This window comes from Rutilus rutilus (genome assembly GCF_951802725.1).
Source record: "Rutilus rutilus genome assembly, chromosome: 1".
NCBI classification, from domain to species: domain Eukaryota; kingdom Metazoa; phylum Chordata; class Actinopteri; order Cypriniformes; family Leuciscidae; genus Rutilus; species Rutilus rutilus.
This window is the reverse complement of record NC_140209.1, coordinates 24,677,316-24,691,195: the sequence shown is the minus strand read 5'-3', so window position 1 is coordinate 24,691,195 and position 13,880 is coordinate 24,677,316. Positions and strand designations below refer to the sequence as shown.

Below are 13,880 nucleotides of genomic sequence, written 5' to 3'. Positions count from 1 at the left end.
AGCCTTTAATTATGTTTCGAATTAGTTTTTATTTATAGTTTTCAATATTGCATTTTAGTCTTTAATAATATTTGTATTTTTTATTTTTGGTCTTTATTAATATTTTGAACTAGTTTTCATTTTCTAATTTATGAAATATTAATTCTAATTAATTACAGTATTTCTTGATTTTTTGTGTGTATTTTTTGTATTTTATTTTTGGTCTTGATTCATATTTTGAATTAATGTTTATTTTTTATATTTTATTATAATATTTAACTATATTTTAAATTCGTTTTTTTAATTAATTTTTTTGTATTTAGTTTTTTTGTGTTTTTTTTGTGTAGTTTTGTTTTCTTAATATTTCTCATTTATTTTATAATTTATTTCATTTTTAGTTAAATTTTTTTTTTAATAATCAGTTTTAGTCATTTTACTACTTAAATTACATTTATTTGCAGTTCGTTGCCAAGGCAACATTTCAATTTTTTTATAAAATCTTTGTAGTTTTGGTGAAGATAAAGTTTATTAAAAAAATTAAAATAATAGTTGTAGTTTTTGTTAGTAATAACAGCGCTGCCTGGTAGATCATGTTAGTCCAGCACTAGAGATGGTAAACCAGTAACCGAGTGCCATCAGATTGAATATCTCTAATCGACTCTCTCTTCGCTTCTCCAGCCGCGCAGAAAGTGTGTCATCTGATGGGCATGAACGTGACCGATTTCACGCGCGCCATCCTCTCGCCACGGATCAAAGTGGGCCGTGATTACGTGCAGAAGGCCCAGACGCAGGAGCAGGCCGAGTTCGCGGTGGAGGCTCTGGCCAAAGCCACGTACGAGAGGATGTTTCGCTGGCTGGTGATGCGCATCAACAAAGCCCTGGATAAGACCAAGCGTCAGGGCGCCTCCTTCATCGGCATCCTGGACATCGCCGGCTTCGAGATCTTCGAAGTACGGATAGAGAGTTCATGATATGTTTTATCTTAAAGGTGCAGTGTGTAATATTTAGCGGCATCTAGTGGTGAGGTTGCGAATTGCACCCAACAGAAGTTACGCTGGCCGACAGGAAGTGATGTCGTCGTCTGAGACAGCAGAGAGTAGCCAGTTCAGCAATGAGGTTTCTTTACAAAGATAAATTAAGAAATTAGGTTTACGTAAAACGACATATTGCGAATATTATCGTTACTTGTTCATTGATTATTTCACTGAAAACATAGTTATGTGTATGATAATGCATTTCTGTCAACAGATCCTCCTCAATATTACACAGTGCACCTTTAAAGATGACATCTTAAAACCTAAAGAAAAACATATCGTTCAGCTTTTCGTATTCATATTTCATATTAACATATACAAAAAGAAAATGGGTCTCTGTAAATAAAAATACACACATTTTGTAAATGGTCACATCATATGTCAGCCTTAAATAATAGAAAAAAACATTCAAACATAGTTTTCTCATAAAGGAATTTAACATTTTCATACAAATGTATCTGGTAGTGACTGTTATGAATGAATTAAACTATTAAATATATTATCATCATTAAAATTATTATCATTTATGAAAGTACTTTAAATGATGTATTTATATTGTGGCCTAAGAGTTGCATTACATGTAATTCATTTAGCAGATGCTTTTATCCAAAGCGCCTCACAAATGAGGAATAGAGCAAAGCAATGAATCTTGTCTGCAGTGGGATTAACCATCATTCCTGATCCTGTGTGTGTGTGTTCGTCTCCGCAGCTGAACTCGTTCGAGCAGTTCTGCATTAACTACACCAACGAGAAGCTCCAGCAGCTGTTCAACCACACCATGTTCATCCTGGAGCAGGAGGAGTACCAGCGCGAGGGCATCGAGTGGAGCTTCATCGACTTCGGCCTCGACCTGCAGCCCTGCATCGACCTCATCGAGAAACCCGTGAGTGGCTCTCCACCAATCACACGGCTCCTAGAACAGTCACCTGACTTCTAATGGGGTGGTTTACATGTTTAAGATTGGGAAACTTGGGAATCTAGATACCTGTTAGTATGCAAAAATCTTTATTATTTCTTAACATCTTGACCAATCACGCGACTCTTAGAATGATCACGTGACCTTTACTGGAGCTGTTTTCATGTGTGGATAGATATTATTCAGATCCGGATGTTTAGAATTGGGATTCGAGAACTTAGATATCCATTATTTTAAAAACACTAAATCCTGAATGATTCTGTTGCTTCTTTCTGTGAGTGTAACCCGTGTTGCTTGTTTTCCAGACGAGTCCTCCAGGAATCCTGGCTCTGCTGGACGAGGAGTGCTGGTTCCCCAAAGCCACGGACAAGAGCTTCGTGGAGAAGGTCCTGCAGGAACAGGGAACGCATCCCAAATTCCACAAACCCAAGAAACTGAAGGACGAGGCCGATTTCTGCGTCATCCACTACGCTGGAAAGGTGCTGACGCGCTCCCCGGCTGAACCCACGTGCGGTTTCAGGCGCGATCGGGAACATTAACCGTCTGTGATTGTGTCTCTCAGGTGGATTACAAGGCGGACGAGTGGCTGATGAAGAACATGGACCCGCTGAACGATAACGTGGCCACGCTTCTCAATCAGTCCACAGACAAGTTCGTTTCAGAGCTGTGGAAGGACGGTGAGTCGAGAGATCACATTCGATACGCTCTTCAATGAGTATTAAAGGAGTAGTGCACTTGAGAATTAAAATTTCCTGATCATTTACTCGCCCCCACGTCATCCGAGATGTTCATGTCTTTCTTTCTTCAGTCGAAAAGAAATTAAGGTTTTTGAGGAAAACATTCCAGGATTTTTCTCCATATAGTGACTTAAACAGGTTGACGGTCCAAATGTGAGTTTCAGTGCAGCTTCAAAGTCTCCACAGGATCCCAGACGAGGAATAAGAGTCTTATCTAGACAACCCATCACTCATTTCATAAACAAAATAAACTTTTATATATTTTTTTAACCACAAATGCTTGTCTTGCACTAGCTGTGATGCGGCACACATTACGTAATCACGTTGAAAGGTCATGCGTGTTCCGGTTCAGAAATGTAGAGTAGGGTGAAAAACTCCATCTCGTTCCCTCCTCCAACTTCAAAATCGTCCGACATCGTTGTTTTACCTTTTATTTTATTTGTTTTTTGTAAATGGTGTTTGCCTTGATCTTTGCACGTTCGCTTTGTAAACTCTAGGTCGGTACTTCGGCCTACGTCACGACGCCTGACCTTTTTAATGTGATTACGTAATGTGTGGTGCATCGCAGAACGAGTGCAAGATGAGCATTTGTGGTTAAAAAGTATATAAATGTTTATTTTGTTTAGGAAATGGCCAATGGTTTGGCTAGATAAGACTCTTATTCCTCGGCTGGGATCGTGTCGAGACTTTGAAGCTGCACTGAAACTGTAATTTTCAGTGCAAAGCACTCTGAGTGCAGAGAAAAGCGCTATATAAATGTAATGAATTATTATTATTATTATTATTAATTTGGACCTGTTGGACCCCATTGAAGTCCATTATATGGAGAAAAATCCTAGAATGTTTTACTCAAAAACCTTAATTTCTTTTCAACTAAAGAAAGAAAGACATGAACATCTTGGATGACGTGAGGGTGAGTAAATTATCAGGAATTTTCAATTCTGCAGGTTGATGGAGAAATGTTGACGTGAAGCTGAACGATGACTGATGCATTTAGACTCTGGCCTCCTTTTTCATGGCAAAATCGGTGAAACTCACTGGATTTGTTCTCTTCTGCTCGTATCGTCTGGTGTTTGGTCCTCTGTTTTCATCCATCCATCCGTGCGTGCCTTTTTTTCTTGTCCTCCTGGACCTCTGTACACTCCGTCTCCATCTGTCCGTCTCTCAGAGGTCCAGAAATGTCAGAGAGCTTATTTCTATCAGCGTTTTCCATTCCTTCATTTAGAACCAGGTGACGTCTCTCTTGATTTTTCTCTCTCTCCCGTGACTTTCTTTTCCTCCTCCATCCATCCATCAGCTGTCCTGCGTGACTGTGTTTCTCCGAGGTGTTGATAATGTTTTTTTTCTCTGATATTTCTGCTGTCTCTCCTCTCTGTGTAATAGTGTGCTTTGGCGCCCCCGCTGTTGGTCTGTGGTACTGCAGAAATGGGTATAAACTGCATGGGTTTGGTTCTGTTCTCACTCGTGAAACATGACCACAGTATGCAGTTACACACATGCGCACACACACAGGGTTCAAAAATTCACTTCAGCCAAACCTGACAATGGTGGGTTTATAAAAAAAAAAAAAAATTATTTTTGCTCTGTGGAAATAATAATTATTCTATTAAATAATAAATATTGAGCTGTTTTTCCACTTTTATATTACTTGTATCAGCATTGTAAACTAGCCAGACCCACAAAAACATGTAATGTCATGTGCAATGCAAGTTTTCTGCCTAATATATTTGCTTCAAATAGAAAAAAAATGCAGTTTGTATAAAATTACTTTTTCATCTAAACAAAAGGTAAAAACTGCCCGTCCCTGGCCGTCTAATTTGATTTAATTAATTTGATTTGCTCTTGATTTAAAAAAAAAATAAAATAAAAAAAAAAAAAAGCAACAAAATACCAGACTGTCGTTCCTACATGGTCAAATTTAAACCATGTGCTGCTTATTGAAAAGCAGTGGCAAACTGAAACCATTAGTTTTACTTGCACTTTTTTGTGCTCGTTGAGCCTCATTCATGAAACACGAGGAGAATGAATTGTTCGTAATTGTTCTGAAGTTTGTGTCATTCAGTCCAACTGGTGTTTTCATGAACGAGGTGAGTGTTTATTTTGGACCCATGAACACTCACTCACACACACACACAAACACACACACACACACGTACGTACGTGTCACCTGCACTGCATTGAGTTGGATCCGTTTTCCCGTGTGTGTTTCCCCTCCACTCTTCACCAGCATCGTGTGTGTCTGTGGTTTTGTCACCAGTGCTGACGTGTGTTTGACCCACTGAACCGTGGGAAGTTTTCACATCATCATGACCCGACTGCATGCTGGAGATGAAGCGTTGTGCAGCGCAGTGACCCTGTCTCTCTCTCCCTCTCTCTCTCTGTCTCTCTCTCTGTCTCAGTGGACCGTATCGTGGGCCTGGATAAAGTGGCCGGGATGTCGGAGCTGCCGGGAGCGTTTAAGACCCGTAAGGGAATGTTTCGGACGGTCGGTCAGCTCTATAAGGAGCAGCTCTCCAAACTCATGGCCACCCTCAGAAACACCAACCCCAACTTCGTCCGCTGCATCATTCCCAACCACGAGAAAAAGGTACGAAAAGATTGTGAAGAAAGATGATTATTTCAATGGTTCATACAAGGAGCTTAAAGTGCTTGAATTTAAGTCCTGGAAAACCCTTCAAAACAGCCATATTTATGAAAAGGTACTTGAAAAGTGAGTGAATTATTGAAAGACAATGCATTTGAAATTAGTGTTTAATTTTATCGATTAAACTATCTTTTCACACAAAGTGAACGCTGCAGCCCGTCTGATATAGATATAGGGCCATTTCGCATGGCTATGAGCTGAATATTCCTTAAATCCAAGTATATGATACAACTTTCATTTATTTAGGTCAGTTATTCAAATCAGTTTGAATAAGGAAAGCGATGTGATAGTTTCCTTTCAATGGCTAAAGTTACCACAGTCATTGCATTTGCAGCACTTTATTTGTACTGTATTTTATGTATCTATTTACCTTTTTAATTCAAAGGTAATAAAGTTATCTTTTGATTAGTGAGATCTCTGATTGTATTCCTTAAAAAACAAAAAAGTAGTGCTTGACTGTCTTTAGTTCACTGCAGTTTTAAGGAGAAAATACTCAGCAATGGTGTCGACTCATGAATTTACACATGGTTTGTGTCTTAAAGCATATTAAAAACACTACATAGACATATAAACAACAGTAACATTTTCACCACAGGGGGACTTTAACAATAAAATAGCAGAATATCCAATAAAGCCGTTCCTGAGTATGATACAGTGACTGACTATGCATGTTAACCAGCAGTCCAAAACGTTGTAGGCGCTTTTGGGTTTGTAAAGTCGCTAAATCTAACGCCAAAGTCGCTAAGTTAGCAACACTGGCTTGTGGACCAACTAAGTACTGCAAAAAAGTACTATTACGTGAACTACTTGCTTTAGTGTACGCATAACTGTAGTATTTAGGCTTAATGTGTCCTGAATTCATCGTTAACGTGTGTGTTTTGTGTCTCGGTCCGTCTCAGGCGGGTAAGCTGGACCCTCATCTGGTTCTGGATCAGCTGCGGTGTAACGGTGTGCTGGAGGGCATCCGAATCTGCAGACAGGGATTCCCCAACCGCATCGTCTTCCAGGAGTTCAGACAGAGGTATCTGTATATGTAGCATCTGTTCTGAACTAGTTCTGACCTGATTGTGTTTTTTCACTGGTGTTAATGGTGGTTTGTGTTTTTTCGCTCAGGTATGAAATCCTCACGCCCAACGCCATTCCCAAGGGCTTCATGGACGGCAAACAGGCTTGTGTGCTGATGGTGAGACCAATTTATTATTTGAAATAAACCGGTTTGAAGGCGTCCGGTGTGACTTTAGCACAGGGTTTCTGAAACTGGGGTTTGCAAACCCCTGGTGGTTGGTGAGGGAACTGCATGGAGTTAGTGGAAAGTTAATTAATCAGGCAATAAATAGTTTTTAAATATAAGCTCTTCATCCGTGTCTCAGATCAAAGCGTTGGAGCTGGATCCCAACCTGTACCGGATCGGACAGAGCAAGGTGTTTTTCCGTGCTGGAGTCCTGGCTCACCTCGAGGAAGAGCGGGACATGAAGATCACCGACGTCATCATCAACTTCCAGGCCTGGTGCCGTGGATACGTCGCCCGCAAGTGAGCCTTACGACACACCCATAATACAGCTTAGTTAGATGAACACTTGTTTTCCACAATAATTACTCAAAAATGAAAGCAGAACAAGTGCACAATCCAATGACAAAATTATTGGCTGATTAGTTATTGCTTGTCAGAGGCAGTTGGTATCAGGTGGAGGGACGTTTCTATGTGGTAATCCATAAAACAGCGATATTGATTAGGGATGAGTCACGATTTGTGAATATTCGATTAGTTGATTTAATTATAGAATATCGAATAGGTTGTGCGATTATTGTCTAAAAAAATCCCCATGTTTTGGTGCTGATGTGGTGCTGTCATGTAACCAGAGGGTGATGTAACGCACCAAAAAGCTATCACAAAGAACCGGCAAAAGTAATGATTATGAATGTCAAATATAGCAAGGAGACATTTTAACTGTTTATTAATAAACTAGTGTTTTCTGTGTCAGTGTCGGTTGACGCTACTGACTCGAAATTCACTATAAAGAAAGGCTTTCTACAAAACTGGACTTAATGAAGTGGTCAAAATCACGTCTGACCCACTCCATGTGTCTCCCGATATATTGCGCATCTTATGATTGTATCTTACTCATGCTGTTAATAGTCAACATAGATGAAATTAAAATATAACATATTATTTAAACATAAATATGAAACTAAATGCGTTTTCTTTAATGAGTACAACACATATATTAGCCTACAGTGCAGAGAAATTTAATGTTGGAGCGGAATTTGAGCAAATGCGTTTTACCGGTGAGCATGTGGGGGAGAGGTGCAATTTTTCGAATAATAATCAAATAATTCCCAGCGATTTATTATTTTTGCTTGAGATGTCCATCCCTAATATTGATGTCATGTGGTGCTGAACTGCGTGTGTGTGTTGCGCAGGGCGTTCGCTAAGAGACAGCAGCAGCTGACGGCCATGAGAGTGATCCAGAGGAACTGCGCTGCTTACCTGAAGCTCAGGAACTGGCAGTGGTGGAGACTCTTCACCAAGGTTAACACACACACACACTCACAGGTGTTCAGATGTGCCTGATGTGTGTTCTGTACTGATGCCCTGTGTGTGTTTCAGGTGAAGCCGCTGCTGCAGGTGAGCCGACAGGAAGAGGAGATGCAGGCCAAAGACGACGAGCTGCACAAGGTTCGGGAGAAGCAGCAGTTCGCTGAGCAGCAGCTGCAGGAGCTCGAGGTCAAACAGAAGCAGGTGTGAAGCGCATTAACAGAGTATTCCAAAGGGTTACTTTTTTATTTATTTTATGAATTATACATCATGAATATATATATAGTGCTATATTTTACATATAGTATATAATAGAGCTGCACGGTTCTGGATAAATCGAGAATCTTTTTTTTAATCATGATTCTGAATGAATCAGCAATTTTTATTTTTTTTAAACAAATCTCTTGAATTAATGATTTAATAACTTACTCATAAACACTTCACTTTTCTCATTACATTTCGCAATGTTTTAACAATGAATGGTGCAGCTGTAGTATATAGTTAATGAATGTGGTATTCCAGTGGTAATGTGAACGCTGTGCTTGTGTCTCCAGCTGAGTGCGGAGAAGATGGCGCTGCAGGAGCAGCTGCAGGCGGAGATGGATCTGTGTGCCGAGGCCGACGAGATGAGGAACCGCCTGGTGGCCAAGAAGCAGGAGCTGGAGGAGATCCTGCACGACCTGGAGGCTCGCGTGGAGGAAGAGGAGGAGCGAGCCAATCACCTGCAGACGGAGAAGAAGAAGATGCAGCAGAACATCGCGGTAAAGTATTCATTACTTCAATGAGCTCAGTGTTTCTGCATTCTACATTTCTGAAATGCATAATTTAATACAAATAAATGTGAATTGAACTGAATTAAAGAGCGTTGTACTCTCAGGAACGGGCTCAGGTGTGTGTCTGCGATTGGCTGAGTGATGAACGTGTGTGTTTTGCTCCCACAGGATCTGGAGCAGCAGCTGGACGAGGAGGAAGCCGCCCGACAGAAGCTGCAGCTGGAGAAGGTCACGATGGAGGCCAAGCTCAAGAAAACAGAGGATGAAGTGATGATCCTGGACGACCAGAACAACAAGCTGTCCAAGGTCTGTCTCCACACACACACACACGCGCTGGTTTAGATGTTGTGTTCAAACGCTGATGGTTTTCCTCACTGTTGTGTGTGTGTGTGTGCTGCTCCTGCAGGAGAAGAAGCTTCTGGAGGAGCGAGTCTCTGAGTTCACAACCAACCTGGCCGAGGAAGAGGAGAAGTCCAAGAGCCTGCAGAAGCTGAAGAACAAACACGAGGCCATGATCACAGACCTGGAGGGTGAGTGCAGAACCTCAGATCCTAGCGCTGTTAGCAAAACACGTGCAGAAACTACAGTTAGGCTTTATTCTGCTGTGAATGAGCATGGCTATAAAACCAGCATTTAATGTTTATTGTACTTTTATGTTTATTCATTGATCCAATGCGACTTACAAATGAGGAATACAACAAAATATAGCATAATGCATGTAATTCATAATGTATATAGTATATATAGTTTATCATATGTTCGTTTATAGTGTGTATTAACTACACATAGATGCTATGAAGAAATCAGGCACTGGCTAACAGTGATGTGATTTGGTGGAGGATTGCCAGGATTGATACAGGATAAGTTGTGCTGAGTTGTGTGTGTGTGTGTGTGTGTGTTAGACCGCCTGCGTCGTGAGGAGAAGCAGCGTCAGGAGCTGGAGAAGAACCGCAGGAAGCTGGAGGGCGACTCTACCGAGCTGACGGATCAGATCGCAGAACTACAGGCCCAGATCGCTGAACTCAGAGCGCAGCTCGCCAAGAAGGAGGAGGAGCTGCAGGCGGCGCTGGCCAGGTGTGTGTGTGTGTGTGTGTGTGTGTGAGGGACCTTACAACTGAGAATTTAAGTTTAAGTGCCTTAATATGCACAATATAATGTCCACTTCATGTTCACTACTGAAGAATCAGGTCCCAAATCTGCGCAATATGTCAGGAATTTGGCGACTTCACTTTTCACCAGTGGAAGAGAGTGAAGCGTCGTCCATCACATTTCACAGTCTATGTTCTGTGTGTGTGTCTGACTGTTTCTGTTTCACACCAGGATCGAGGAGGAAGCGGCGCAGAAGAACCTGGCGCAGAAGAAGATCCGCGAGCTGGAGGCTCAGCTGAGTGAACTTCAGGAAGACCTGGAGCTGGAGCGAAACGCTCGAACCAAAGCTGAGAAACACCGGCGGGACCTGGGAGAGGAGCTGGAGGCCCTGAAGACTGAGCTGGAGGACACACTCGACTCCACGGCCGCGCAGCAGGAGCTCAGGTCAGCACACACACACACACACACACACACGTGTTCTCACAGAGAGCGTTTCAGTTCACAGACAGCCTGAACAGTTTTACATGCGAAAGTGAAAAATAAATAATATTAAATAACATATAGCATATAATAATTACAATATTATTTAAATGTATTATTCTATTAAATATTATTTTTACTGTACCATTACATTTAGCTCTTAATTTTTTTCATAATCAGTTTAAATAATAATAATATAAAAAATATTACATTTTATTATATTTTATTAGATATTATTTAACAGTACAATTTTGCAATGCAATTCTTAATTTTTAAATCTTAATCTTAATAAATCTTATTATTATTAATACATTTCATAATTGTTTTATTTTATTAGATATTATTTTTCATGTAACAGTACAATAGCATTAGAATTCTTAATTAATATCGAGTTAAATGGTGATCACATAAAAATATTAATTTTATTTATATTATTATATTTTTTATTTTATTAGATACTACTACTTAGTGTAACAGTACAATTGTATTACAATTCTAGATTTGTATAACTAGTTAAATAATAATAATTAAAATAAGAAACTAATAGTAATTGTATTATTATTATATTTTTATCTTATTAGATATACATTTTTTATTTAACAGTCCAATTACATTGCAGTTTTTCAGTTTTATATTTAAAGTAATAACATGAAAATAATAGCTCAATTTGATTATTATATTTTTATATTTTTTATTTGATCATATATTCATTATTTATTTAACATTATGATTTCATTCCATTTTTATCATTACAATTAAAATAATAATAATATGATAATTGAATTGTCTTATTCTTATTTGATTAATATATATATATATTTGTACCTTATTAGAGATACATTTTTTGTATAACAATACAACTGCATTACAGTTCTTAATTTTATAAGTCTATTTAAAATATTCGAAGTACAGTTAAAATAGTCAATAATAATAATAATATGAAAATAATAATTCAATATAGCTGATTTAACAACAGTGATTGAAATGTAATGTCTTAACATAGCCCTTAAAAACAAATATGTAAATTGTCATCAGAGTTTGGTTAAATATGGCTGACGTTCCTCACGCGAGTGTGTGTGTGTTTGGTGCAGGACGAAGCGTGAGACTGAAGTGGCTCATCTGAAGAAGACTCTGGAGGACGAGGCTAAGGTTCACGAGCAGCTTGTGGCTGAGATGCGGCAGAAACACGGTCAGGCCTTCGACGAGCTCAACGAGCAGCTGGAGCAGGTCAAACGGGTAAGACACACACTCACACACACCTGAGATCAGTCACACGCGTGCGCTACTGTGTCCTCACTCACTCTCTCTCGCTGGTCTCTGTGGACAGAACAAGGTGTCGGTGGAGAAGACGAAGCAGGCTCTGGAGTCGGAGAGGAACGAGCTGCAGATCGAGCTGCAGACGCTCATGCAGGGTAAAGGAGAATCCGAGCACCGCAGGAAGAAAGCAGAGACGCAGGTGCAGGAGCTGCAGGTCAAACACGCCGAGAGCGAGAGACAGAGGCTGGAACTGGCCGAGAGAGTCAACAAGATGCAGGTGCGCAACAACAACAACAACACACTTACACTGCAGAATGCTCATGTTACAAAACACTAGTGAACAACAGATTTAAATCAGCAGGCCACAAGAGACTCAACGTGAATAAATACAAAACAATATATATATATATATATATATATATATATATATATATATATTTCAGTGATTTCCAAACTGCCACAATAAAAAAAATTCATGCTTTGGTCAATCTTAATTGGCATAAAATGTTGAAATTCTGACATAAAAGGCTAAAATCATGAGATGAAAAGTCAAAATTATAAGATAACGTCAAAATAATGTTTCTTCTTTTTTCCCTCTTTTTTTAACACAATTTTGACTTTGTCATAATTTGACTTTTCACAGATGTAATTGTCAGTTGATATGATCACAGAAGTTTGAAAGTCAACAATCGCTATTTATGTTATAATTTTGACTTAATTTAAATTTTCTGTAGTAATTTCGTCTTTGAATGTCATTATTTTAATTTAGTATGTCACAATTTCAACTATTTGTCATAATTTTGATGTCTTCATCTTGACTTGGTCATAATTTCAACTTTTGTCATAATATAATGTCACATACATTTTTATGTGATAACTTCTACTTTGTATGTCATAGTTACGATTTTTGTAGCAAAAATGGGCTTCCATACTTTCGTCACCCATATTTTCTGGAAGTACCTTGGATAATTTAAGTTATTATTTCAATAATTTAACGACACATTCGCATGTCCCTGGTCCTCTGGTAACGGTCACTGGTCACATGTCATAAAATATTTCACCTTTATTTATTAAGTGTTTCATTTCGACCAATTTTTTTACACTCTAGATCTGATGATATTCCATTTGAACTTGTATTTAAGTGGTTATTGTAATATTAATGCTCATCTTCCTGTTCAGCTGGAGCTGGATAACGTCAACAGTCTGCTGAGTGAAGCCGAAGGGAAGTCCATCAAAGCCACGAAGGACTGGTCCGCCGTAGAGTCGCAGCTGCAGGACGTGCAGGTACACATGAGGGAACAACACTGAGGGATCATGGGATACTCATACTACAGGTGTGTGTGTGTGTGGCTCACCTGAGTGTGTGTGTGTCTGCAGGAAGTGCTTCAGGAGGAGACGCGTCAGAAGCTGTCTCTGAACACACGTCTGCGTCAGCTGGAGGACGAGCAGAACAGCCTGAAGGAGCAGCTGGAGGAGGAGGAGGAGGCCAAGAGGAACCTGGAGAAGCAGCTCAACACCATGCAGGCGCAGGTACACACACACGCAACTCTAGCGCTCTACACAATTCTATAGTTGTGTTCTGTTCTAAAGTAGTTCATCAAAACTGTCTGAAACATCCTCAAAGCAAACGAATGTCTCTAGTTTAGAGCTTATGTGGTGTAACAGAGTGAAATTCACTTTGCTAGCTGTAGTAATGTTTGATTTCTGGGTGATTTTTGTTCATTTGAGTCGGTTCTGTTCATAAAGTGTTCTGAATGATGTAGTGAATATAGAATTTTCACCATAGAATTTGATTAGATTTGTTCATTTGAGTCAGTTCTGTTCATAAAGTGGTCTGAATGATTCATTAAAGGTCTGAATCAAAATGGCTTTTTTATCCTTCTCCAGTGAACAAAAATGATTGTGAAATTTCACTATAGAATTTGATTTGTTGTAGATTTGTTAATTTGAGTCGGTTCTGGTTATAAAGTGGTCTGAATCAAAATGGCTTTTTTAACACACATGATTATGGAAATTCATTGAAAATTCTATAGTGAATAAAGAATTTCCACTATAGAATTTGATTAGAATTTGATTTGTTCATTTCAGTCGGTTCTGTTCATAAAGTGGTCTGAATGATGTAGTGAATATAGAATTTCCACTATAGAATTTGATTTGTTCATTTCAGTCGGTTCTGTTCATAAAGTGGTCTGAATGATTCATTAAAGGTCTGAATCAAAATGGCTTTTTTATCCTTCTCCAGTGAACAAAAATGATTGTGAAATTTCACTATAGAATTTGATTTGTTGTAGATTTGTTAATTTGAGTCGGTTCTGGTTATAAAGTGGTCTGAATCAAAATGGCTTTTTTAACACACATGATTATGGAAATTCATTGAAAATTCTATAGTGAATAAAGAATTTCCACTATAGAATTTGATTAGAATTTGATTTGTT

At 39.1% G+C, this 13,880-nt stretch overlaps 1 protein-coding gene across 2 annotated transcripts in view; it reads left to right on the top strand.

The window, feature by feature from the left end:
• myh9b (myosin, heavy chain 9b, non-muscle) overlaps positions 1–13,880 on the top strand; it is a 59,421-nt gene that overhangs the window by 29,573 nt on the left and 15,968 nt on the right. For both annotated transcript variants that reach the window (XM_084434324.1, XM_084434325.1), the window contains 19 exons: positions 658–929; positions 1,723–1,896; positions 2,235–2,408; positions 2,492–2,606; positions 5,066–5,253; positions 6,210–6,331; positions 6,424–6,493; positions 6,681–6,841; positions 7,732–7,840; positions 7,919–8,050; positions 8,401–8,607; positions 8,788–8,925; positions 9,026–9,149; positions 9,522–9,693; positions 9,940–10,152; positions 11,280–11,424; positions 11,516–11,722; positions 12,625–12,729; positions 12,823–12,975. In XM_084434324.1, the coding sequence (XP_084290450.1) occupies positions 658–929; positions 1,723–1,896; positions 2,235–2,408; positions 2,492–2,606; positions 5,066–5,253; positions 6,210–6,331; positions 6,424–6,493; positions 6,681–6,841; positions 7,732–7,840; positions 7,919–8,050; positions 8,401–8,607; positions 8,788–8,925; positions 9,026–9,149; positions 9,522–9,693; positions 9,940–10,152; positions 11,280–11,424; positions 11,516–11,722; positions 12,625–12,729; positions 12,823–12,975 (2,981 nt within the window). The remainder of the gene's footprint in view (positions 1–657; positions 930–1,722; positions 1,897–2,234; positions 2,409–2,491; positions 2,607–5,065; positions 5,254–6,209; positions 6,332–6,423; positions 6,494–6,680; positions 6,842–7,731; positions 7,841–7,918; positions 8,051–8,400; positions 8,608–8,787; positions 8,926–9,025; positions 9,150–9,521; positions 9,694–9,939; positions 10,153–11,279; positions 11,425–11,515; positions 11,723–12,624; positions 12,730–12,822; positions 12,976–13,880) is intronic.